General features: G+C 41.7%; 1 protein-coding gene across 2 annotated transcripts in view; it reads left to right on the forward strand.

Annotated features, from left to right (window-relative positions):
* The first annotated feature begins 7,627 nt into the window (after positions 1–7,627).
* The window catches only part of TMEM131L (transmembrane 131 like), a 168,992-nt gene continuing 148,973 nt past the window's right edge, over positions 7,628–27,646 (forward strand). For both annotated transcript variants that reach the window (XM_047091322.1, XM_047091323.1), the window contains exons 1-3: positions 7,628–7,792; positions 8,494–8,564; positions 16,961–17,004. In XM_047091322.1, the coding sequence (XP_046947278.1) occupies positions 7,669–7,792; positions 8,494–8,564; positions 16,961–17,004 (239 nt within the window). In that variant the 5' untranslated portion in view covers positions 7,628–7,668. The remainder of the gene's footprint in view (positions 7,793–8,493; positions 8,565–16,960; positions 17,005–27,646) is intronic.

Below are 27,646 nucleotides of genomic sequence, written 5' to 3' on the forward strand. Positions count from 1 at the left end.
ATGACTAGACGTTGGCTATTCGGTATTGGCATCCTCTTAACAATTTGTTAGATTTTTGATGCCATGATGGCCTTCATTTTCAGCGTCTCTAATTTCAGTGCATTTTGCATACATTTCTAATGCTCACCAATAGTACAAAAGTGATCATAACTACCCTCCCAATCACTTGAAGGTATAAAGATAGTATTGCTCTGGTGGTCAAGGACATGGATTCCAGAGACAGACGCCTGGGCTTAGATTTCAGCTCTGTACCTTTACTGATTTGTGGCCTTGGGCAACTAAGTTGTACCTTACCTATCTGTGCCTCAATTTCTCCATCTGTAAAATAGGGATAATAATAATACCCACCTCATTGGGTTGTTGGAAGGATTAAATGACTTAATATATGCAAAGGACTTAGGATAGGGCTTGGCAGGTCGTAAGCACTATATGAGGGTTATCTTTCATTATTTCTAAGAAAGGAAGTTGAGTTACAAGGAATCACTTCAGACTGTGAAATACAGCTGAAAAAGTACTTACTATTTCTGCTTCTCAGATTAAGGGGGTGTCCTGGCTTTATAGTTTAAGTCCTTAAAAAATATTTTTCCAAGATCATCAAGAAATTGACTCGACTTACAGAAGTGCAATTCTTGCCAACCTTCTGAAGTCCAGTCATGTCTTTTCAAAAACAACAAGGAAGGAAAAAAACTCGGCAAGGAAGAGAAAAATAAATCCTACTCATTGGTCTGCATTTTGACTTCCCAAGTAGAAGATTTTAATAAGTATAAACAATTAAATAAGTTAATGCAGCCACTATTTTAGAAGTTTATACAAATAACTTTCCCAAATACACTATAAGCAAGCAAGTAAGTACAAAAGTCAGAAGGATAAGAACTGTATCTCCAAAAGTGTGGAGGCTCAAAAGTAAAATGACAGGTTTTACTGGATTTCATATTGATCTTAATTTATTACCTGGAGGGTGTGTAGGTGGGGTATGTTTTGTATCTATATGTAGCAATAGTAATTTATTTTTAATGACTATAGTTGGGCTTTTGTAGATTGTTCTAACTTTCCTACAACAATCTGAAAATAAGTAGAATTAAAACATGAAAAAAGTGGAAGCTTCCAAGTGAGTTCTTGCTCCTTCATCTTTAGAGACACTATGGTACAATGGAATTAGAGTCCAATTTTAACTCTGCATTAACAATTTACTTCTCTCAATCTTACTGTTTAACATGTAAAATGGGGACAATAAGACTAATCCTGTTGCGTTTTTAAATAAGAAATGCATGTAAAATTGGTGCCCAGTGACTGTTCATTCTACCTTCTTCTTAGACATAAGAAATAATATTTTGATTGGAAAAAGGTCCTCCGTCCAGGAGGACACAAAATAGGCACGGGGTTTGGCCATCCGTCCGTGCCTTTGTGGAATCAGAATAAGACTCTTCTCACTGTGGGCATCCTCGAGCCAGAGCGTGGCTTGGTGAATCAGAGAGCTGATGTCAGTCCCTATTCCTTGGCTCTTTATGCACAACCTTATGTAGCAGCCCTATGTAAATGATGAGAAGGAGCCAGATGTGGGACAATGAGACAGACAGCTTCCCACATGGAAGAAACAGCAAGTGTGAAGGCCCTGAGATGGGGGTCAAGTCTGGTAGGCTTGGGGAACGCAAAAGCCCCTGGGCTGAAGAACAGTTATCAAGGGGAAGACTGGTAGAAGATGCGGTTAGAAAGGCGAGGAGGAGCCAGATCTCACTTCCTGCAGGAGAAGAAAAGGAGTTTGGATTTTATTCTAAGCTTCTAGGAAACCACTGCAGGGTTTTGTACATAATCTGCTTTTTTTTTTTTTTTTAATTTTTATAACTCCTCAGAGTGATCCTCCATTTGTTAGATGGAATGCTGCCAGATGAATTCTGTTTTTAAAAGATCATTTTGGCTGTTGGAAAACCAGATGTAAGGGGAGAGAGTGGAAGCAGAGAAACCAGTAGAAGGCAATGGTAGGAGTCTATGTGAGGGATGAGGCACTCCTACATCGGGGTAGTGGTTCAGAAAGGATAAGTATGAGGAATGTTCTGGAGGTGGCATGACTTGTTGCTACATTTAAGGGTATAAAGAAAATATGGATTAAGGGTGACACTTTGGCTTTTGGCTTGAGCAACTGGGTAGATGCTACTGCAACGTACTTGAAGTTAGGAAGACTGGGGATGTGCAGCCTTGGATGGGTAGAAGCAAGTAGGACATGTTAGGTTTGAGATGCTTATTCAACATTCAGGTGGAGATGACAAGTAGGCAGCTGGGAATATGAATGTGGACTTCAGGTTAAGCCTAAAATTCTAACTTGGGACTCATTAGCTTATAGATATTTAAAGACTTGGGGCTGGATGAGTTTATCCAGAAAGAGAGAGTATAAAGAGCATCCAGGACCAAGCCCTAGAGTACTCTTACTTTTAGAGGTTGAACAGAGAGGCAAGAGGCTGCAAAGCAGACTGACGAGGTAGGGGGAAGATCTCACAGTACTTAGAGCTGTGTGTCACATGTGTCACGAGTGCCATCCACATAGACCTAATGTGATGCATCTGGTGATGGCACTGTCCTTTGGAGAATAAACTAGTATGCTAAGTGATAAGCACCGTTTCTTGGGGCCATCAAAAAGAAAGGTAGCTTTCTTCCTCAGGCTTGCCTGCTGGCTGCAAATCTCTGGGCATTATGTTTATAGTCCAGGAGGAAAAAGGACACAGAGTAAAAGGACTGTACTAGCTGAGTCTATTCCTTTTCATCATGAAAGCAATAGCTTTCTTTGGAGCCATGTTAGTAGAGGTCTGCTTGTATTTCATTGACCAGAACTAAGCCGAATAACCATGCCAAGTCACAATGTAGACTACTGGGAAGGTAACTACTTTTTTGTTTTGTTTACTTTTTTTTTGTTTTTCACTCATGTATCATATTTAATATCATTTAATCATATTTAAACCTTTAGCATGACCACATCCAAGGCATCCTGTATAAATCACAGTCTAACCTATCTTTAAAAATTTTGTCTTTAATTTCTTAAAAATTTATTAATTAAAAACTTTATCATTTTTACTTTAATTTATATACAGTGAAATGTATCCTTTTCATTGTACAATCTTATGGGTTTTGAAAAAAAAAGGAGAGAAAGATGACTATTTTTAACTATGAATACTGATGCTTGGTATTTTCATAATGGTAAAGGACCATTGTTTAACACAACAGAGTCGTTTGAGAAAGGAGAGAAACTTTATCCAGTGCACCTAATCGAGGCTTCTTGAGATGAATGGAATAAATGGATAAATGGAATAAAGTTAGCATATGCTGGGTCCCCTTAAGGGGACAATTTGCATCTTAAAGGTATCTGACCAAAACCATTAGGTTTCTGCTTTCAAGAGCCATCCCTCTGGGCATTTCTTCCCAGGGAAGATGAGGCTCGGATCCTAGCAATGATGGCAGTGGTTGTTTCATGAAACCCTTGGTTTTATTGTTGTGATTGGGGTGAAGCCCAAAATAGATAGATAGCAAACAGCTGTTACATGTACATTTTCATTAAACATTCCCATTTCCAGCATGTCTGAGTTATAAAGGATAAGGGATAATGAATAGGTAATTAAAATAATTGAATATCAGTATCAAATTTACCATATTCAAGAAAGGTCTGGCATGTCCCCACAATGTGCATGCAAGATAATATCATTACTAGCGTTTATTAACACGTATACTAGATGCTTACCATATAGTATCTCCTTCAGTCTTTACAACCCACCATGTGACCTGGTGTGTTGAATCTTCTCTAGACTAGAGACAGATGATTTGGACTTGATGCTTCACTGTCAATTTTATGTAGAATGTGTTGAGATGTAACTCACATTTATAGACTTGCTTGGTTTTCATCTATACTCATTAAGAAAAAAAATAAGAGTGCAGTTAAGTCCAAAGCATGGTCAACATCTTGTATATCTTAAAATGAGTGTAGATTTAGTCAATTTTAGGTGTGTGTGTGGGGGGGGGGGGGAGGGGTTCTTAAGTTTATTTATTTAATGTTTTAGTAATTTCTATACCCAAGATGGGGCTTGAACTCACCACCTCAAGATCAAGAGTTGCATGCTCTTTGGACTGAATTAGCCAGGCGCTCCTAGGTGTGTGTGTATGTGTTTTATTTTTTAATTTTTTTAAGTTTATTTATTTATTTTGAGGGAGACAGAGTGCAAGTAGGGGAGGGGTAGAGAGAGAAGGAGAATCTCAAGCAGGCTTTATGCAGTCAGTGCACAGAGCCCAAAGTGGGGTGTGAATTCATGAAACCATGCAATCATGACCTGAGTGGAAATCAAGAGTCAGGTGCTCAACCAACTGAGCCATCCAGCCACCCGCTACGTAGATGTGTGTGTGTATGTGCACATGTGTTTAAATTAACTTATATGGATCTAACTTAAAATTGATAAACTCCCCCAATGTTTATAGCAGCACTATCAACAATAGCCAAATTATGGAAAGAGCCCAAATATCCATCTACTGATGAATGGATAAATAAGATTTGGTGTATATATATACACATATATACACAATGGAATATTGATCAAAAGGAATGCAATCTTGCCACTTTCCACAATGTGGATGGAACTAGAATAATTATGCTAAATGAAATAAATCAGTCAGAGAAATACAAATATATGATTTCACTCATGTGGAATTTAAGAAATAAAATATATGAACATAGGGAAAGGGAAGGAAAAATAAGATAAAAACAAAGAGAGAGGCAAACCATAAGAGATGTTTAAATACAGAGAACAAACTGAGGGTTGCTCAAGGGGGTATAGGGTCGGGGGATGGAGATAGCGGGGCACTTGTTGTGATGAGCACTGGGTATTATATGTAAGTGGAGAATCACTAAATTCTATTCCTGAAGCCATTATTATACTATATGTCAACTAACTTGGATTTAAATAAAAGAAAAAAATTTTTTTAAGTTTTGGGGATCTAATATTCAACATGGAGACCAGAGTTAATAATATTCTACTGTATATTTGAAATTTGTTAGGAGAGTAGATTTTCACACACACAAAGGTAGCTATGGGAGGTGATAGATGTATTCATGTACTTGATAGTGGTAATCACTTCACAATGTATAATTAAATCATCACATTTTACACTTAAAAAAAATGATAAACTCTAGTAAGGTATCTCCTCAGTGCCTCTTCCATGCTTAGTTTTGTGTTTATAATTCGCATATTGAGTTAATTCATGTTTCCATTAATTTTTTTTCTTTAGTTAACATTATTTATACATACTTCTCCATAACTTTGCTACTATAACTTGGATATTTCTCATCCTTTCTGGGCTTCAGTTTCTCTTTCTGTAAAATGATGCAGTTATGCTATTATTTAATAGCCAAATTTTTCCAACTCTAATATTCTGTGACAAAAGAATATTTATTACCTGCAGGCAAATAATGGCATCAATGACACAGGAGTCTTCTTTGGAGAAGAAGTTTACTTCAAAACATGGATGCTACTTAATGGGCCATAACTTTCCTGTTGTTCATGAGTCAGCATGAAAAATACCTCCAGAGAAGGCTAAGTAGGTCAGATTTATCTAAGAAGACAGCTGTGTAATCCTGTATCCCTCTCCAACCCCATGGCACTGCAGATACATGCTTCTGGCTTTTTGAACAACAGTCAAATAGCATTACCCACTTTGTAAAGTCCACAAGATCACAACTTGAAAATCAAGCTGGCCTTCAAAAAGTTTCAGTACGAGAACAAAATAGAGCTGTTTTTTTTAATAATGGTCCACAGCAATTTTCCTCTTTTAAGTCACTTTCATTGATTGTGTGATACTGGTTATTGTGGGAAAGACTTTTAGTAAAAAAGTAAGATAGTTTAAAAATTAGCAATAAGAAAAAAAATAGTAAAAAAGTTTGCACCATGACTTTTTATTAAACTTGTTTCATGAAACCTGTTTCATGTTCATCAATGTTTGCTTGTTTTCCATTCTAAGTCATGAGAGGACTTAAAAATACATATTGTAAATAAATAGGCCAATGACAGAATATTCATTTAAAAACAAACTTTGAAGGTGCAGTTACTGTCTCCTTGGGCTCTGGCAAGTATTTTTTGACAGAAGACAGCCCCTTAACACAGAGGAGAATCTTCAGAGCTCAAGGGGAAATACAAACCTAGAGAAATAAAACGAAGAAAAAAAAAAAAGACTCATTAGGATGGGACTGGCGATCCTTGCTACAGAAAGGGAGATGCTGGCAGGGAACACAGGAAAAAGACAAGGAACTGAGAAAATACTGGGGTCTTGAAGTTGGATAAGGCAAAGTGACTTTTTCCTTGGGAGAAAAGGATCCATGATTGATTTAGTTCTTCTTTGGCATCCCTCCTGCTATTTTGACCACTGCTTTTCCATTGTCTAGACTGTAAGGCACCAGAAACAATTAAATAGAGGATCAATGTAAACAGACAGGTGTGCCCCAGTCACTTCTCCTTATTCTACACTGCTCAAATTCTCTGAATTTCACACAAACTACTCTGGAAGCAGCAAACTAGTTAAAAAAAACCTTAAGACTGCCAATACTTCCAGCTTATGCAAAGCGATTCCTGAATAAAACCTTTGTTTGTGGTACCGTTGGCAAAGGCATGATATTAAACTTAAACGGGATCTCAGATATTAGACGTACTTTTTGGTTATAGGCATCAAATAATGGGGCTAGAAAATACATTTTCAGGTATTATGTATATTACCCAGTTAATGTTAGAAACAGGCAACCGACCTCGACCTCAACCATGTTTCCGAGGAGGCCGGCTGAATTTTGCAGTATGAATCCTAAGGGAGTATTTGCAGGGTCTTTGCAGCTATAAATGCCCTAGGAAGAGGCTTCCCCACCTGTCACAACCTGGGCCGTCTCCTCGGAGGCTGCCAGGCGCACCACCGCCACGCCTCGCTGAGGTCAGCCTCTCGGGTCTTGGGAGAGCTCTTTTTATTTTAAATTACAGACTTTGCAGCCACCGGATATCCTCGCTGCATAACTGGCAGTAGCCATGTGGCTGCACTAGCGTTTCCTGACAACCACTGCATTATTTCCACTAATATCCTGTCTGAGGCCTCTGGCCCGGCGACTCCTCACTCCCACCCCGCCCCCCAACACCGCCCTCCTCCCTCGTGGGTAATAACCCGACTGTGCCAGCGTGCCCAAACAAAGAGGAAACCACCCGAAAGTTCCTCAAATCGCACTTGGCGACAGTGGCCTGGTAGTCTCTCCCGACAGCTCTAAGAGACCCCGTCACAGCCGCAGACAGTTCCTGGGGACCGCAGATTTGGGAAGGACGCCGCGGGGCGCTGTGGGGCGGGCCCGCAGCCGTGTGGTCCGCGCCCGGGCGGGGCGCCCAGGGCCGCAGCATTCGCATTGTCCACGTTCCCCCGCGCCCCGCCGCGTTCCGTCCCTCCCTATCTGTGGCGCACACGCGCGCAGAGCAAGCGGCGCGCCCGGGGCCGGAGCTGCAGCAGCTGCGGCGGCGGCGGCAGCGGCGGCGGCTGCGGCGGGGGCGGGGCGGGGGCGGGGGCGGCGCGGGGCGGGGCGGGGCGGCGCGGGGGCGGGCCCGGGGCGAGGCAGCCCCGGCGCCAGCGAGCGAACAGCAAGCGCGGCGAGCACCCGAGAGGAGCGCGAGCACCAGCATGGCGGGGCTCCGACGCCCGCAGCCGGGCTGCTACTGCCGCACCGCCGCGGCCGTGAACCTCCTGCTGGGCGTCTTCCAGGTCCTCCTGCCCTGCTGTCGCCCGGGAGGGGCTCAGGGACAAGGTCAGCCTTGCGCCGCTGTGCTTGCTCTCCTTCTCCACCCCGCCCCCCCCTTCTCTTTCTTTTAGGGAACTGCTGAAATCTATAAGAGGGCGAGGGGAGGAAGGGGAAAGGGGCAGGAGGAGGAAGGAAAGCGGTTGCAATTCTCGGCTGATAACATTTTCTAACCACAGCGTCCCCTCCCGCGCCCCCCGCCCTCAGACAAACGGAAAGCTGGGCAGTCGCGGAGCTTGGGGACAGCGGCGCGGACCGCTAGCCGCACGCGCCCCGGAGCCTTTGTGCGCGGGCCCCGGGCGCCCCGGGCGCAGCCCCCGCTTTGTGTGGCGCGCGCTGGGGCCCCGCCGCGGCCCGGCTTCCTGCAGCTTTGTTCCTCGAGCTTGGCCGCCCAGGACCCATCCTGCAGACGCCAGCCCCAGATGCTGCGGGATGCGGAGCGCCGGGCGGCCGGCCGGGTGGCTATCCCCCTGCGTCCCCCCCACCCCGCCCAGCACAAGAACCCCGACCTTGCACGCTCCCTACTCTCTGTCAGAGGGGCCGCCCGCTTGCACCCCGTCCATTGTGTTCTTGTCCTCGGGTGGCCTCCGCTTGGAGAAGGAAAGGGTGACTTGTTTTGGTGAGGCGAGTGCACGGGGGCATGATAGGGAAACAGGAAGCGTTTCTTTTCCGTGCATTAAAATGCGGTGTATTTTTTGGTGTTCGTGCAGCGATTGAGCCCTTGCAGAACGTGGTGGAGCTGTGGCAGGCAGAAGAAGGGGAACTCCTGCTGCCCACTCAGGTGAGGACGACCAGGTGACAGGGCTGGTGTGGGTGTGCGAGGGAGGACAGGCCGTCGGCCCCCCAGCGGCACAGGCGCTCGGGCCACTTTGCAAGGCAAATAAACGGTCGGGCCGAGCCTGAACACCTGGCAGCGGTGGCCTTCCCAGCCTCCTCCCGCGCCATGTGACAGGGCGTGAGTCACGCCCGCCCCAAGTTCAGGAGGTGGGAGCCCAGGCCACCTCAGCAGGGCCGAGGCCAGCGGCAGCCTTGTGGAGGGGAAGGGCGGGCCCCTCGGCGGGCTGTAGACTTGGGTGCGCGAGGGACGTGTGCCCTGTTCCCTAAGTGAGCTGGAGCTGTGTGTGCCTGAGGACAACAGGAATATTGATTTCACAAGTGTTAGTGAGTGGCACTTGCCATTAGCGTTAAGTAGCTTTGCGATGAAGATGTGACTTTAAAAGATTGTAGTCTTGGATTTTTTCCAAGGGCCTTTAATTCGTGTTAGATATACCCTCTTAACAACTTGAATTTCAGGTTTTGGGGGTTTCTCCCCCATATGATACAATGATTGCATGTGGAAAAATAATTACTAGCATTTCATTGAGAATATGTGGCATCATACGTAGATACGGTCCTGCAAAGCATTGTGTGAAGGTTTAATTTTAACATTTGAGTGCAGATGTACACATTTTAATATATTGTTGACTGCTTTACAGCAGCAGCAGTAGTGACCCCAAGTACTGTTTTTTGGGGGGGTGTTCAATTATAAGGGAATATTCAGCTTGTGTGTGGTAGTTTTTAAGATGTTCATTAATTCCCACATTGGTGACAGCACTTAATTCTATGTTGTCTCTGGTGGCTGTTTGGAAAAACAGGATGTCTAGCTATAAGTTCCCTGAAGAACTGTGCTGTTTTACATTTCAGTTTCTCCCTCCTATGTGAAACATTAGAGTGCTGGTTTTGAGATATTCAGAATATTCCCCTTTACCAGGGCTAATGAATAACAGCTTCAAGGCGGAGAGGTGATTTTTAGAGGAAAATTTTCTTGGACCTTCCCTGAAGGCCTGCAAGCTGAATGAGACCAGTCCTTTGAGAAGAAGCCTTATCGGGATGGGGAGCAAATAGTCTGTCCTTCTCTTAAAAGTCTATTCCCAAATGGATTTTTTTTCTGATTATAAATAACAGATGTGTATTGGGAGGGTTTGGAAAATACATAAAGATGAAAAGAACTAAATAGAAATTGTTCATGATTCTACTGAAAGATCCACATTTAAAATTTGATGTTTTTACTTTTTAAAAATAGTTATATTTGTGTATATCAGTGGTGTTCAAAAGCAGCATTAACGACATTGTGGGGTGGAGAATTCTGTGTTGTGGGGGCTATAGGATGTCAAGCAGTGAGAGCATCTCTGTCTTTACCCACTAGATGCCAGTGGCACTTTCTCCTCCCTCTTCCCCCCAGTTGTGAGAGCTAAAAATGTCCCCAGACATTGCAAAATGTCCCTGGGGAGCAAAATTGCCCGGGTTGAGAAGCGCTGGTGTATATCCATATGCATTTGCATTTTTACTCAATTGTAGCCTGTACCCTCTTACTGGTTAGTGTTGGAAGCCAACCCAGACAGAAAGGAAAGTAAATTATAGACTCTGATTTGTTGGAGCATTAGTTGAAGATTTAGTCACTGTGCTCAGAGATGGAAATGTCAAGGCCTGTGATAGGATTAATGATATTATTTATAGCCATGAAAGTTATTTTATAAAAGTCTTAATTTTTGGTTTTGTTTTGTTTGTATGGATAATACAGTTTGCTTTGGTAAAAAAAAAAAGTCACAATTTAGAAGCTGTCTTTCTGGACTACTCAGTATAGAAGCATTTATAACTAAACTATTTTAATCAAAGCTATAATGAAAGTGAAACTGGTGTTCAAAATAATTTTCTAAATACTTCGTTTCTGTCTATATGTGTATCTTTTAGAGACTGTTTTACCCTGCACATACCTGGGTGGGGGTGAGGATATATATGGATCTATATTATTTATCTAAACTGCACGTTTATATGCATATCTCTCTAAACTGCATATATATAATATATACACATATAAACCACAGTGAGTTCTGAAGACAGTTATTTTTAGAGAATTCTCTTCAAAGTATTTTGACTCCCCCCCCCCCCCAAAAAGCTCCCTCGTGTGTCATGGAGTCAGCTGAAAAGAGAGTATTTATAGGTGTTTTTTAAATTTGAGGGTTTCTCCTTAATTAATTTCTAGGTTGGGTTCCTTTCACTCAGAAGATTCCAAGGCAGCTTCAGAAGCTAAAATTTGTCAGTGATAGGTGAAATGGGAGCACCAGAAGATGTGGCATTACAGAATTGAATATTAACATTTACCACCACTAATTATTTATAGTTATTTATTTTTGAAATGTTTTCTGGTGATTGGGTCGTCTTTTTTTTTTTTTTCCTTTTTCTAATGGGTCTTTAAGTGATCAAGAACTAGAAGAGTGCATCATTAATAAAAACAAATATAACAATTGAATTGGTATCATCTTCCAAATTCTGTCCAGGGTTCCAGGATTTGACTCCCGGTTCCATCCCTTTTCACCCCTCGTCCTCAGTTTCTTCACCTGCAAAATGGGGGTAATAGCAGTGTTGATCTCAGAGGATTTTGCGAGGATTAAAAGTATCTTGAATTTAGTAAGCTCTTCATGTATGTTACCTATTATTTTGTCAGTATCTCAGCTGACGCCTAGATTTGGTCTCTGGAGAGCATGGGACAGCTTTCCTACTTTGAAGGGCTTGAACCAGTGCAGATAACTCAGTCCTGTATGTTCTCTGCAGTTGTATAGCTACATAATATTATTCATATCTTTTTGTTAGATGCTGTTTTATGTGGTAGGATATTTTGGTGTAGGAACATAAAAAACTCTATCCCTGGTGATGATGAGAAGGAAGAAAAAAACGCGATTTTATTCTTAGATTTACAGAATTTTCCCCCTCTTCTGGCTTTACCCCTCCTTCAACACACTGAATCCAACGTGGTGATGGTTAGGAACCAAAAAATGTTTTCATTAGCTTATTATCAAGAAGAAATTGCCAGTGTGCCAAGATACTGCTTTGTGCACCTTCCTACTTCGCCTTCAAGTAAAAATCCCGCTGATCCCCTTGACCTGCTCTGGCCCTCGGGGCCTTCCGCAATCTGACCTCGTGTGTTGCTCCAGTCAGTCATCTAGGATGCTCGCTACAGCCTGACCCTTGGCAGAGGAGGCCCCACATGTATCTGTTGAATGGAAGGACGAATGCTGTTGCCCTGCTGTTCCCAAAGAGCCAGTCCTTCTAGACTTCTAACTAGGCAGCAGCACTGTCATTTCTGTCCTTTTGAGTTTCTTAGGTGTCTGCAGTTTTTCCTTTGCCTTGGGGGTGCCTTCTTGCCCTAACTGGATTTCCCATAAGAGGGCTTGGGCTTTTGAGCTTGGTGGGCCCATTGTGGCCCCATGGTTCTGCATACAGAAGGCATTCAGTGGCTAGCCCATGAGTTCTTCCTAGGGGAGGAGAGGCAGTTACCAGTGTGTTGTCCTGTTCATGAGGTTAGTTTCGAAGACGGCAGGTGTAATGCCTTAAGCTTTGATTTCCTATTATTGTGTTGTTGTCGTTGTTTTGTATCAGTTCTAGTAGAAAGAAGGGAATCTAGAATTTGTTCTAATGCATTCAGCCTTTGCTGAGAAGAGAAGTCTCGCTCCTAACCCCCCCTAGCTAGGTTTGGGACACAGACATTGGTGCTGAGTGAGAACAGCTGTTACCTGATACAGAATCATGTTGGTCTGTTTGTGGGGGGTGGGGGGGGTGGGCTCAGTGCTTTTCTGGCCTTGTTTGTTCATCTAGCAGACGCTTAGCATGGGCCTGACCCAGTTAGGCCCCTGGGATACAGTGATGAATAAGAAAGAGTCTCTGCCTTTAAAAAACTCATGTCTTACCCCTTTAGTCTGAGGGTATAGATAACGGAAACTAGTAGAAAGTGAAACGGGAAATGGTACATTGAATATCTGAATTCTTTATTATCTCAGGTACTGTGTTATGTAATAACATCTTGCTCCAGTCAGTGAATCATTGACTGGTATTTAGAAATCTTTTTGTCATAGAGATTTATTTTGGGCTTAATCTACTTCCACTATCAACATAAAAAAAAAAAATAATAGCTGACATGGGTTGAATATCACTGGCATTGTTTAAGCACTTTATGAGTTATTAATACTCATGGTAATACATGAAAAACTGTGAAGTGTTATGACTTGATTTTTACAGATGAGGAAATTGAGGCCCAGAGTCATTAAATAATTTGCCCAAGGCTATATGAAAGCAGGAGTGGTGTGATTTGAACCCAGGTGGTGTTTAGGGTTAAAGCCTGTGCTCTGTGTGAGTTTTAGCAGTCTGACCAGGAAAAGTGTTGTGATAAAGTTCCTGTGTCTGAGAGAGATACTTTCATGTTCTGTTTTGAGTTAGAAAAATTTGCTTAATGAAGTCTTTAAAAATAATCAATAGTCATATCCGCTAGTATTTTTTACATTTTTGCTTAAAAATTTTTTTTTATTGGGGCACCTGGGTGGCTCAGTCAGTTAAGCGTCTGACTTTGGCCTAGATCATGATCTAACTGTTCTGGAGTTCAAGCCCTCCATCGGGCTCTGTGCTGACAGCTCAGAGCCTCGAGCCTGTTTCAGATTCTGTGTCTCCCTTTCTCTTTCTCTCTGCCCCTCACCCGCTCACACTCTGTCTCTCTCTCTGTCTCACAAAAATAAATAAACATTAAAAACATTTTTTTAAAAAGCATTAAAACTTTTTATTGGGGTATAATTGACATACAACATTATATTAGTTTCAGGTGTACAACATAACAGTAAGTCTAGTTACCATCTGTCACCATACACAATTATAAAAACATTTTTTTTTGTCTTGTGATAAGAACTTTTTTAAGGTTTACTTTGAATAACTTTCAAATATGCAGTGCAGTATTATTAACTAGCCATCATGCTGTACATTACATCCCCAGAGACTCACTTATTTTATTACTGGAAGTTTGTATCTTTTGACTTTCTTCACCCATTTTGCATCCCACCCCCTGCCAGCAATTACCAGTCTATTCTCTGTATCTATGAATTTGGTGTTTGTTTTTGTTTTTTAAATTCTGTATTTGGGAATGACCATAAAGTATTTGTCTTTCTCTGTTTGACTTATTTCACTTAGCATAATGCCGTAACAGTCCATCCGTGTTGTCACAAGTGGTGCAATTTTGTGTGTGTGTGTTTTTTAATGGCTGAATAGTATTTCATTATGTGTGTGTATATATATATATACATATATATATTTATATGCACGTACACATATATCTGCATACACACACAAACCACATCATTATCCATTCATCTATCAATGGATAGATGTTTACATGTTTTGGCTATTGTAAATAATGCTGTTGGGTATAGATACTTTTTCAAATTAGTGTTTCCATTTTCTTCAGATCAATACCCAGAAGGGCAATTGTTAGATCAATTTTTAATTTTTTGAGCAATTTCCATCCGGTTCCCCACAGTGGCTGCACCAGTTGGCATTCCCACCAACAGAGCAGGAGGGTTCTCTTTTCTCCACATCCTCACCAACAGTTTTTATTTCTTGTCTTTTTGATAATGGCCATTCTAGCAGGTGTAAGGTATATATCCATTAGCATTTAAGAACCAGCTAGACGGTACTTAGCTCTGCAGACGTTTGTTGAGTGCGTCCTGTGGGCCAAGCACTGGTCTATGTGCTGTGGGTGTCACGTTGAACAAAAACTACCGCCCTTGTGGAGCTTCCAGTCTACAGGAGGCATATAGATAGTAAATAAGGAGTAGAATAAATTGTCACTTATTTAGTCTGTTAGGAAGGCATCAGTGCTTTGTGGTGGCAGACTGGAGAAGATTCAGGTGATGGGAACTGGAGTTTTAATTTAAGTCAAGGTAGATCCCTTTGAGAAGGGATATATTTGACATTTGAACCAACCCTTGAAAGCAGTGGGAGATTTAGAATAGCTAGTGCAAGGGCCCTGAGGCACTGCTAAAGGATGGGGTGGGGGAATTACAGGATTTGGTTCCTGCCCTTTGAGAGCCTGGTGGTGTTGGGGAGATAAGGCTGGTAATACCCTGAGATAACATTCAAGTGCTGAAATGTAGGAACTGAGAGGAGAGAGGAAGAACAGTGTGTATTGGAGGGGTCTGTTAAAGCTTAAGGGTGGGAGGGCACTTGGAGAGCTGCATTAGCAAAGGTGTGAATGGGGCCTTGTCTAGACCCTTACATGGGTGACAGTTCAGTGTTTTTAAAGTTGATGCTTTGAATTGGAGCCCAGAGCGCTTGATGAAGTGTGGCTATAGAGATTGAGATGGCTATGGCAAAGTCAATTGACAGTTGCTCAGTTACAGGTTAAGGAGCTTGGAGTACATCTGACTAGCAGTTAGGGAGTCGTGGAAGGCTCTCGAGCAGAGATTAACACAATGACATTGGATGCTGCGTCCATACCATGCGGGTGGTAAGTCACGATTGATGTTGAAGAAAATTGGTCTTGCAGTGGCACACGGGATGGGTTGGAGACAGCAGTCTGTTTTTTGTTTTTTGTTCTTTTTTTTGGTAATGTTTTTATTTATTATTTTGAGAGGGAGGGAGGGAGAGAGAGAGAGAGAGAGAGAGGGAGAGAATGAGTGGGGGAGGGGCAGAGAGAGGGAGACACAGAATCTGAAGCAGGCTCCAGGCTCCAAGCTGTCAGCACAGAGCCCGATGCGGGGCTTGAACTCACGGACCGCGAAATCATGACCTGAGCTGAAATCGGACGCTTCACTGACTGAGCCACCCAGGCGCCCCTGGAGGCAGCAGTCTTAAACAGAGGAAGAAGCCCTGTGTGTGGTAGTAATGGAGGCCTGGGGTGCTGGTAGTATGGGCTGATTTGCTGGCAGAAGGGATGGAGAAGAAAGGACAGGTCTGTACCCTATTTCAGATGAGTGGGTAGGTCTTTATGCCTGGAGGCGAAGGAAGGAGAGCAGTGTAAGATGACCTTAAGGTTTGCCATGAGTCAAGGAGGATGTTGGTATCCTTGACAGAAAGAGGCGTGTTAGAACAGAAACCACTTGGCAGGGGCCCCTGATGTTGATAAGTAAGTGTTGGTTGTAACTATTTCTGGGGAGACAAAATGCATATGTCCTAGAGGCATTTGCCAGTAGGGCTGAAGCTGTAAATGAATCCATCCTCCAAGTATTGTGGAGTATTTGCCATCTGTTGGCCACGGCTTGGTGCAGTGCTCACCAGAATCTCAGGAGTCTTGCTCTCGGGAAGGATAGGCATTCCCTGAGTATCCACACGTGTGATTGAGTGAGGCATGGGGGCTGGCACTGGGGATTTGGGCCCTATGGTTCGAATTGGTGTAGGGAGTCTGGGCCCAGGAGGACTGGCAGTGACAGGGAGGAAGAGGGCAATGAGGCAGTAAGTGCCGAGAGCCAAGGGTTAGAGAGAAGCTGGAGGACCAGGAAGGCTTGGTATTCCTGAAGCCAGCAATGGTGAGCTTCGGGAAAGAATGGTCAACATCGTGTCCGTCCGGCAGATTACATGTGGTATCTAATCCGATCTGCCCTTGTGTTTTGGTTTCACGTGCCTTTTCTTTTTACCCTCTTGTTATATGACATGTAGTTAGATTTTAGCCTGGTAAGTCTGGGAGAGGATTTTGGAAGTGCTTTTGAGTGTGATGTTTATACTATTTATAAAATTGATCAGCCTTTTTTATGTTGATGTCAAAATACGTCGGATATCCATTTGGGGGATTGTGAACTAACCGATCCATTTCCTATATGGTTAAACTTTATTTTGTGTGACTTTTGTGTAACTTAAATGTTTTTTTTTTAAATGTTTATTTATTTTTGAGAGAGAGAGAGAGAGCATGAGCAGGGGAGGGGCAGAGAGAGAGAGGGAGACAGAATCTGAAGCAGGCTCCAGGCTCTGAGCTGTCAGCACAGAGCCTGATGTGGGGCTCGAACTCACAAACTGTGAGATCATGACCTGAGCTGAAGTCAGACGCTTAACCGACTGAGCCACCCAGGTGCCCCTGTGTAACTTAAATGTTAAAAGGCTCTTGGAGAGAAGAGATGTCAAACTAATTTTGAGATTATGTAGGTTGTGGTTTTAAATGAGGATCTTTACTTAAAATATCTAAGGGATCACTTGGCTGTTCATGGCTTTTAATGGTGTCATTGCTAGTGTTATTCTTTCAGTAGATAATGAATGCCTGCTGTGTACCAGGCACTGTTTTTAGATATTCGTTACAAGGTTATTACCTGTGTTTAATTTAAAGAACTGTTTCTTTTGGAGACTTTTGTGTTATTTTGAAATAACTGTTAAACCATATTCTTTTGTCAATAGGGTGATTCTGAAGAGGATATGGAGGAACATTCTCAAGAGCAGAGGTAAGAAAAACAACAGGAGCAAATACCTACATGCTGAATATTGCTGCTCACTTTGGATGCAGTCAAAGTCTTGGTATATGTACAGCTATGTTTATGTGTTTGACATATCTGTAATATACCTTTTTCTTTGGCATTTGGGGTATCTATACTCTCTGATAATTCATATGACGTTGTTTTAAAATAAGGTTGTATAGAAAGCTGTTAGAAATACCCCCCTGCCCCCCCCCCCCACCCCACACACACTCTCACATGCACTCTCAACTTCACATTTTTCGTGGCATGCTTATGCTGTCCTCTTGCTCACAAATATCTGTTGAGCATCAGGCACAGAGCTGGGTGCTGGGCATAAAACAGTGAACAAAACCTGTGTTGCATATAGTGGTGTAGTCAGACATTACTGTAAATAAAACAAAATGTTGCAATTGTAACTACCAAGAATTAGATTGCTATAGTATAATGAAGAAGAAGGGGTGGTCAGGTGAGGCCCCTCTTAGGTGGTTACATTTAAGCTGAAGTCTGGAGGATGTGGAGGAATGTGCAGCAAACAGAGGGAACGTACCATAGGCAGTGGAAATGGCAGGTGCAAAGGCCCTGAGGTAGGAAGCACTGGCAGCATTCCAGGAACTTGGAGAAGGCCTGGGTGGTTTGTGGGATAGTGAGGTGAGGTAGGACCCTAGAAAACACATTAAGGAGGTTGGGTTTTGTTTTTTTAAGGGTGGTATGGTTTGTTGAAGGATTTAAAGCAGGGGCTAGCAAATTGAAAGGTGTAAACTACATTTTTAAGAGAATACTTTGGTCATGGTACAGTCTCGGTCACTTGTCAAACTGAGATGTCTGGTCCCTTGGAGGTGCATGGAGACTCTAAGTGGTACCTGGGCATAGGGATAACTTCCAGGGAATCAGCTTTTAGATCCCACTGTCCTATAGTCTCCTGAAATTGATCTGAGGTTGTGAGTTATCCTTTTTCACCTCTTCTTTTGTAATCTCTCTTCTCCACTTTACAAAAGAAAGGCATACTTCTTACCCAGCCCCAGTCTTATGAGTACTTCATCTTGGGCAATCAGAGGTGTGGCTTTGAAATGCTGATATTGGTTAGGAGAAGCAGTTAACTCTGATTAGATGACAAATTCTTTTGTAACTCTGGTGGCTTTTGAATCTTTCAACAAAATTTAAGGACATAATCAAATTGGCAGTTGATAGATGATCAAAAATTATTTTTTTTAATGTTTATTTTTGAGAGAGAGAGACAGAAAGAGTATGAGTGGGGGAGGGCAGAGAGAGAAGGAGACACAGAATCTGAAGCAGGCCCCAGGCTCCGAGCTGTCAGCACAGAGCCCAAGGTGGGGCTCGAACCCACAAGCCCCAAGATCATGACCTGAGCCGAAGTCGGACACTTAACCAACTGAGTGCCCCAGGTGCCCCAAAAGTTATTTTTAATCATAGATCACTGTGATTTTTGGATAAACACTGAGGGTGTTTAGAGAATATAGGGACAGTGCTATAACAATGCTCCTTCCATTCACATCTGTTTATGTAAACAAGCTTTTTCAGTGCTTATATTAAATATAATATTTACATGAACCAATGATAGGGGTAAGACACTCATCCATTTCATTAAAGGATGCATTTTCAGTAAATTTGTCTCTTTATGTTTAATTCCTATCAAAATTTATAAAATTTGTTGATCAGTTTTGTACTAGTAAAAATTGTAATGGTAACTCAATTCAGAAGAAAAAAATATTTAACACTTGAACCCTGTGGTCACAGGAATGTTTTTTAAAAAGCCTATTTCAGTGTATACCCATAGTTTTGTTGCACAAGTATTTGAACATAAAGATGTATGTATTAGGTTAAAATCCTCGGAGGGAATATCCAGCTATTCAGGAATGCTTATAGATGTGTTTTTAAAAAATGGGCAATGATAGGGCTCCTGGCTGGCTCAGTTGGTAGAGCGTGTGACTCTTGATCTTGGGGTCATGAGTTTGAGGCCCACGTTGGGTGTAGAGATTACTTAAAAAAATGGATGATGATGGATTTCATTGCAGTGGTATTTAGATTCCGTTGAATATATTTTAAGAAGTGATTGTGAGTTTATTAAAGATGCCATCATTTATAATATACCAGAGATTACATTCCTTGTGACCATTTAAATTCATTGTATAAAATTTTAAATGGAGGATAAATAGATGGGGCAGAGTTCAGAGTTTATCACAATCCTCTGTTAGAGTGTGCGGAATTAAGAAAAGGCGCAGGATGCTGGCAGTTGTTCAGACGAGGCTGGTGGGAGTGGCAATGAAGGGACGTGGAAAGTTCTGAGATGAATTTTGGGAGTGGAACAGATTCATTGCTCTGTCAGTGGTGGAGAGTGAGGGAAAGAGAAGTATGTCATGGAGGGCTTCTAAAATTTGGCTTGGGCATCTGGAGGGATGGGAAAGGAATTAGGGGGAGGGAAATCAGGAACTCTGGTTGGTTGTCTCATCGGAATGTCAGACTTGGTATGACAGGTCTGGAGATGGCAGGGAGGCAGTTGATGCTGTGAGTCCGGAGCATGGAAGGCCTGGGCAGCATCTCCGGGGGTGGGTGCATCCAGCCTGTTGCTCGGGCCTTAGCCTTTGTTCTCCTCTTTTGTAGATTGCTTCGGTTCTCTCCTTTCCTCTCACTGGGAACTGGTTTCTTTTCGTCAGTTTTCTGTCAGACTTTAAGGTATTAGTAGATTTTATCCCTGTTGGTCTTTTGACACAGTGTCAGGTTGCTGTGAAGGTGTGTGGGGAGAGAGAATTGTAGCAGTGATTTAGAACAGTAGCTTTCGGGCTTTTTGACAGTGACTCCTGGTAAGAGATGCATTTTACATCAAGATTACCTACCTGCCCATAGGCATATATGTGGATGTATGAATGTGTATGCACATAGTTTATTTATCAAATAGTGCTTACCTTTACTACCTAGGACATACTGTTTTCTATTTTAAATTTTTTTACTGTGATAAAATATACATTACACTTACCATTTTAACCATTTTTTAAAATTTATTTTTGAGAGACAGAGAGAGAGAGAATGAGCAGGGGAGGGGCAGAGAGAGGGGGGGGGGACAGAGGATCCAAAACAGGCTTTGCACTGACAGCAGTGAGCTGGACGTGGGGCTCGAACTTGAAAACCATGAGACCGTGACCTGAGCCGAAGTCGGACGCTCAACCAACTGACCCATCCAGGCGTCCCCCGTTTTAACCATTTTTAAATGTCAGTTCTGTGGCATTCAGTACTTTCACATTGTTGTGCAACCAATCACTACTATCCATCCATAGAATTTTTTAGTCCATCTTATTTCATGGAAAAAAAAAATGCTGTTTGCCATGACTGGATTGATTAAAAAATTTCTTTTTTTTTTTTTTAACGTTTATTTATTTTTTTGAGACAAAGAGAGACAGAGCATGAACAGGGGAGGAGCAGAGAGAGAGGGAGACACGGAATCTGAAACAGGCTCCAGGCTCTGAGCTGTCAGCACAGAGCCTGACGCGGGGCTCGAACTCACGGACCGTGAGATCGTGACCTGAGCCGAAGTCAGACGCTTAACCAACCGAGCCACCCAGGCGCCCCTAAAAAATTTCTTAATCATGATTCACATTTTGATCAGCCCTGATTTATATATTTTAATCTTCTCGATATAAAATATTCTAGTATTTTGCTGTCATATTATCCATAGTTGCCTTCCTTTTAACTTGACTTCCAAACTTCCAAGCCTCTTCCTCTTTGTTTCTTCTGGCCTTTTTTTTTTTTTTTGCTTAGAATTTGTTCCTTATGTGTAAAGATAACATCATGACATGGGTTGGATGGTGCTATTAGAAAACTTTCTTTGTGTCGATTTTCTGAAAATGTAGGTTCTGGAGTCCTTGGCAAGAATTCCCTCTGTAAGTGTGATGTCATGTGGTATGTAAATGAGTCACCTAAGTACTTAGTATTCACTTACCTTTACTGCACAGTTGGAAATTTTTTTTAAGTTTATTTACTTTGAGAGGGAGAGAGCGGAGGAGGGGCAGAGAGACGGAGAGAGAATTCCAAGCAGGCTCTGTGCTGCCAGCGCAAAGCCTGACGTGAGGCTCGATCTCCTGAACTGTGAGATCATGACCTGAGCCGAGATTAAGAGTTGGATGCTTAACTGAGCCAGCCAGGTGCCCCTGGGAATTTTTTTTAATGAAAAATTTAATACCTCCAAAGCTCATATAATGTCTTGCTACAGTTAAAACAGACCTTTGGCTTTAGGATAGATTTAGATTTACAGAAAAGCTGTAAAGATGGTACAGAGTATTCCTATATACCCCTCATGCAGTTTATCCTACAGTTAACATCTTCCATTACTGTGGCACGTTTGTCACAACTAAGAAACCAGCATTGGTACATTACCATGAACTAAACTCCACACTATTTGAACATCACAAATTTGTCCCTGGTGTCATTTCTCTGTCCAGGATCCCACATTACTTTTAGTTGTCATGTCTCCTTAGGACCTCTTGATCAGTTTGTCAGACCTCCCTTGTTTTTGAAATCTTAACAGTTTGGAGGAGTACTGCTCAGGTATTTTGTAAAATATCCCTCGGTTTGGGGTTGCCTGATGTTTTTCCTCTTTGTTAGACTGGGGTTATTATGTGTTTTGGGGAGGAAGGCCACAGCTATACATTGGTATTCTCATCACATATTGAGGATATCTGCTATCAGCATGGCTTATCACTTTGATGTTGACCTTAATCACCTGGCTAACTCTTTTCTTTCCATCGTTCCATGCTACACTCTTTGGAGATAAGTCATTAAATGGAATTAAGCTCCACCTGCATAAATTATTTGGACTTCTTCTTTATGGGAAATTTGCTTATTTTCTCTCATTTATTCAGTCATTTATATCAGTATGGACTTATGGATATTAATTTCTACTTTGGGTTATAATCTAATATTTGATTTGCTCTGCTAGGTTAATGTCCTTTATCCTAAATCTTATTTATGAAGTTATTACTACCTCTTTACACATTTTTCAAACATTTTTGAGATTTTTGTTTTAATTACTACCCCACAAGGCCAATTCTCAATGATATTAAGTTGGACTTGAAGTCAGTAGAGTCAGTACTTACGAATTCTACAACATGAATGCCTCGTCTCTGAGAGCACTCACATAGAGGAGTCTTTCTTGGGACTCAAGAGAGAAGAGAGATTCAAGAGAGACTTGACCATAAAATAGAGTCTCCAGATGTCCCAAGAAAAGTGTAGGTGGCACTGACATCTGTCCCTGGTGAGAATCTAGATAGAGGAGGAGGGCTCTGTGTCTTACTCTCCAGATGGCCCAGGGCAGGGCCCGAAGCAGACCACCATTAATCCTGGGGCGGAGGGTTCTGGAGTAGCCAGCCTATGATCTCAAACACAGTTTGGGAAAGCTTTCAGGGAAATTGGCCTCACTGAAGATTTTGTTTGTATTAACTTGACTTAATCTTCTATGAATGCTATGTAATTATATTTGGTTGAATGCCAGAAAAGCAATATTTGAAAGACTTTCTTGCCTCTTGCCTCTGCGTCCCCATTTTTCTCCGGGGTGTTCTCAAATATCAGCAGTAATCAGTTTCTTTGCTGAGAGAGAGAGGTTGCGGTTGGGACTCAAGCAATGAGAGCAAGTGAGACTGGACTTCAGCTCTTGCTGGAATTGAATGCTCTCTGGGAAGGTTGCCTGGCTCTGTACACAGCTCCCATAAGCCTTGTTGGGGTATAATTTGTTAGAATGTGAAAAGTGTGAGCATCACCGAGGTGAACAGTATAGTACGTCAGCTTCTAAAAACGGTCAGTACCGACTGGTCAGGTACAGCATCTGCAGAAGTTGTCATTGTGTTGTGTTTTTAATGTGTTTTTATATGATCAGTAACAGCAGCAAAATGTGTTCTCCTGAAGTAGTTTAACATCAGTTAAAGGCAGATCCTCGAAGTCAGAACGTGCAGAAAGTCTTGTTAACCTTTCAGCAACATACTGAAAGATATAATTGCAGACAAAAACGACTTAATCATTAGGGAAACTTCTTTTGGCAGTCAAGGGGATTTCAGAGCCCCCACAGGGAATGGAACTGCTTTTCACTTTTCTTTGTTCTCCTTTAGAAGTTGAAAGCTCTGTTTCCAGCACAACCCCAAAGTTCCTCACCTGTTGACAGGCTCATAGCTTTGTAACCTTTGTGTGCCTCCTCAGTGTTCTCTTGTGGACCTGCTTCTCTTTCCCTCTGCCGTTTCCCCATGTGATCTCACCTGTTCTCTTGGGTCTGTATGTAGAAAGAACTTGCACTTAGATTGTACCTTCGAGCCAGGGGTGTCACCTGCCCAGTTGCCCACAGAGAGCTCCCTTTAGCTTTCAGGTGCTGCTAACCTAGTGTGTCTGGAACTGAGCTCTTGGGCTCGGGTCCTTCTCAGCCCTTCCCCCGCTGCTGCACCGTGCGTTCATTTGCATAAGCCAGAAACCAGGATGGGCCCCCCCCCCACTCTTTCATACTCCCCACCTAGTAGATGATCATCAGTTATGGCTGCATCTTCTTCAGATGGTCTGCTGCCTCCATTTTATAGCTACCCAGGTCTGTTCTTCGTCTTCCTCCCTGCATAATGTATACAAGTCATACATCCTTTCCTACCATTCCTCTTGCAAACAATCTTACCTTCGTGATGAAGTGCAGAAGACCTGAGCATGGTGTAGAAGGCCTTGTGTGATCTAGGCCCTGCTCACCTCTTCAGCCTTCCTGCCCCTGCTTCTCACTTCCCCTCTTGCACTTGGGCTCATGCTCTCTCTCTTTTCTCTGGCTAACCTGCCCACCTGACCGACTCCACATGGCACACGATGACACTTCTCCTAGCACAGGACTCATCCCTGTTTTAAAATTGCCTGTCCCAGGATTGTCCTGAGTCTCATTTGACTGATTCCTCAGCACCTAACCTAGTACCTAACTAACACTTGGGTGAAGACCTGCCAAATGAAGGGATGTAAGCTCCTATTTTTAAATTTAAGTCTTTTAGATTGATTGCTTGTAATGTTCCACATGTTCTTCATATCCAATCCCACAAGTTATATTTGCCATTGAAGTCTAAGGACTGGTATTAGTATTAGAGGTTGTGGTTTTTAAATTAGGTTATTGCAGTTGGTGTGTTTTTTTATTTTTTTATTTTTTTATTTATTTATTTTTTTAAAATTTTTTTTTTTCAACGTTTATTTATTTTTGGGACAGAGAGAGACAGAGCATGAACGGGGGAGGGGCAGAGAGAGAGGGAGACACAGAATCGGAAACAGGCTCCAGGCTCTGAGCCATCAGCCCAGAGCCCGATGCGGGGCTCGAACTCACGGACCGCGAGATCGTGACCTGGCTGAAGTCGGACGCTTAACCGACTGCGCCACCCAGGCGCCCCGGTGTGTTTTTTTAAAGAGAATGGGTGATTAGCTCTATCTCTGTGTGCCCTGTGACACCTTCTACACGGTCATGTGGGCCCTAGGAGGGTTGTGGAAATGAATGCATTTAGTGATCATCTTCATGGCCGTAACAGTGTAAAGTGAATTTTCTTTGACTGTAATAGATCTCATAATTTAGATATCCTTAGAATACAAGGTTTTAAACAGGGTTCTTGGCATATATTAAAATTGTTTTCAAGTCACAAAAACCTTGTTTGTTTTTTTTTAGGTTGTGAAATTTTTAGCAAAACTTTTGAAATTTATTTATATAATTATTTAGCCCTCAAGTGGAATTAGAAAAATAGCCTAATAGGATCAGTATCCAAATTCAGATTTTCATTGAAATTACTACTTCCTCTAAAAAAATTATTATTTTCCCTAGATTTATCTTACAGACTCCAGAGTGATCAGGCTTGTGCTAATTTATATCTTTATATCAAAAAAGATATTTGAACCAATTTTAATAATTCCAGGTGTATTTTGAAGAGTTAGTCTAGAATAAAAATAAGCAAAACATTTCATTAATGTTCACATTCCTGAAACAATAAAGTGGAGTTGAAGTCTGGAGAGCCTGGGTATGGCCCGTAAACATGGCATATCCAGTGCCGGAAACTTGGTGTTTGTTCATTACTTTAGGAAGGATTGCTTTAGGACAAGTGCCTTAATTCAGCATTCAAAGGCTGACTCTTGGCTGGCTTCATTCCATATGCCACTGGGTGGCTTGTCTGATTATTGCTACCTGTCACAAACATTTAACAGTAACCTAACTCTGTGGAGTCTGTTCAGTCAGGTGTGCATCCTGCAGTAAGAGCTAGGCAGATTCAACAGCCTAGCTGTTGGAATGACAATGTGGTTACAAAAAAGTACACAGAAGATTTATAAGGGGCTTATTTCAGGCCAGAGCGAAGGTACCACCATGAGGAAGAGAGAGACTTGAGTGTTTTGCCATTGGGAACTCAACTTCTTTCTTCAAGAAAGCTTATCGCGACAGAGTTAGAGATGAGCTGACATTGTGATTGTCTTGGGCTTCTTTTATGTAGTGAGAATTGTGCTTTGAGTTGCTCTTTAACCCATTCATCTTGATGGGGTGATGAAAAATAAAAGTCCTTTTAGATGGATCCCAATATATTGGCAGCAGTATTGATTAATTCTACGAAGGCATTCTGGATGTGTTGTGATGCCAAACTTCTTAATGCTTAAGAGGGCAGCAAAGCTTGGGGTTTCAAGGTTCAGAACAGAAATATAATTTCCCAAGGCAGTATTCTCTGTCTAGGAACACAAGTGTTAAGATAATGGGGTCTCCCAGGAGCTTGTTACTCTAATTTTAAATGAATTGTCATCAAATTATTTGTTTGTTGTTACAGTCTTCCACATGTGAAATATGACTCTAGAGTAATAGTGATTCCCACCCCTCCTCCAATAAATGTAACAAAAGAATGTTGCCGCTTTACAAATAATTAACTGCGGAAATCTGGACGGTATTTCACAGATGTTGTGCTCAATAAAGATGTTTTTTAGAACCGTTGTTTTTGAATTGTCTTTGCAACTAATTTATAAATGATACAAGGGAAGTCTTACTTGTTTATTATAGTCTTTCCCCATGTTTTCCTCCAAGTAGTGGGGATATAGTTTTTAAAAATTTGCTATGAACATGAAAATTCTTCGGGAAAAAAAAATTTAATTTATTGAGAATTTGAAGTTATTTAATTTTTTTGAAGTTATTTAAAAATTACTCACTGATTGTTCCTTTGTTCCTCCAAAAATTTTTTAGTAAAATGTTTGTTTCAGGAAGATAGCTATATTTACCTCATGGCATTATTTTCTCTACTACACACATACATATCCCAGTTTGAGAAACATGGTTTTAGCATCATACTTGCTTTTTCCCCCACACCAATTCCTTTTATTTTTAACCAGTTCATATATTTCAATCAGAAGACATGGCTCTGGATGGCATGTGGTTGTTGGGCTAAAACTAAACTCATCTATTAATAAACTATAGGGACTATACCAAATTAAAAAGCTTCTGCGCAGCAAAGAAGAACCGTGACCAAAACAAAAAGGCAACCTATGGAATGGGAGAAGATATTTGCAAACGATAGATCTAATAAAGGGTTAGTATCCAAAATATATAAAGAACTTATACAACCCACACCTCCAAAATGAATAATCCAATAAAAAATGGGCAGAAGACATGAACAGAGATTTCTCCAGAGATACACAGATGACCAACAGACACATGAAAAGATGCTCGACATCACTCATCATCAGGAAAATGGAAAACAAAACCATAATAGGATCCACCTTACACCTGTCCCAATGGTTAAAATAAAAAAACGTAAGAAACAAGTGCTGGTAAGGATGTGGAGAAAAAGGAACCCTCACGCACTGTTGATGGGAATGTAAACTGGTGCAGCCACTGTGGAAAACAATATGAAGGTTCCTCAAAAAATTAAAATTAAATACTATATGATCCAGTAATTCCAGTACTGGATATTTACCCAAGAAAATGGAAAACACTAATTTGAAAAGATATATACATCCCTATGTTTGTTGCAGTGTTATTTATAGTAGCCAGGATATAGAAGCAATCCAAGTGTCCGTTGATAGATGAGTAGATAAAGAAGAGGTGATGTATACATACGATGGAATATTATCTAGCCATAAAAAAGAGTGGAATCTTCCCATATGTGACATGGAAGAATCTAGAAGGTATTATACTAAGTGAAAGAAATCAGAGAAAGACAAATACCATGTGATTTCTCTTACACATGGAATAAAAAAAAAACAAATGAACAAATGAGAAAACCAGACTCTTAATTACAGGGAACAAACAGGTACTTGCCAGAGGGGAGGTGGGTGGGGAGATGGATGAAATAGGTGAAAGGGATTAAGAGGTACAAACTTCGAGTTATAAAATAAGTCATGGAGATGAAAACTATAGCACAGGGAATAAAGTCAATAATATTGTGATAATACTGTATGATGACAGGTGGTGACTGTACTTACGGTGATGAGTACTGAGTAATGTGTAGAATTGTCAAGTCACTGTGTTGTACATCTGACACTAATATAACATATGCCAACTATATTTCAGTAATTTTTTAAACTTCGAAAAATATTAATCCCCCATCCCCCCCAAAACTAAACTTCTATAGGAAAGATGAATTGCCACCTGTGAAATATCCAAAGA

Source organism: Lynx rufus, unplaced genomic scaffold (genome assembly GCF_022079265.1).
Source record: "Lynx rufus isolate CCGP_SWC_20201006 ecotype Redwood Valley unplaced genomic scaffold, mLynRuf1.p SCAF_3, whole genome shotgun sequence".
Lineage (NCBI taxonomy): Eukaryota > Metazoa > Chordata > Mammalia > Carnivora > Felidae > Lynx > Lynx rufus.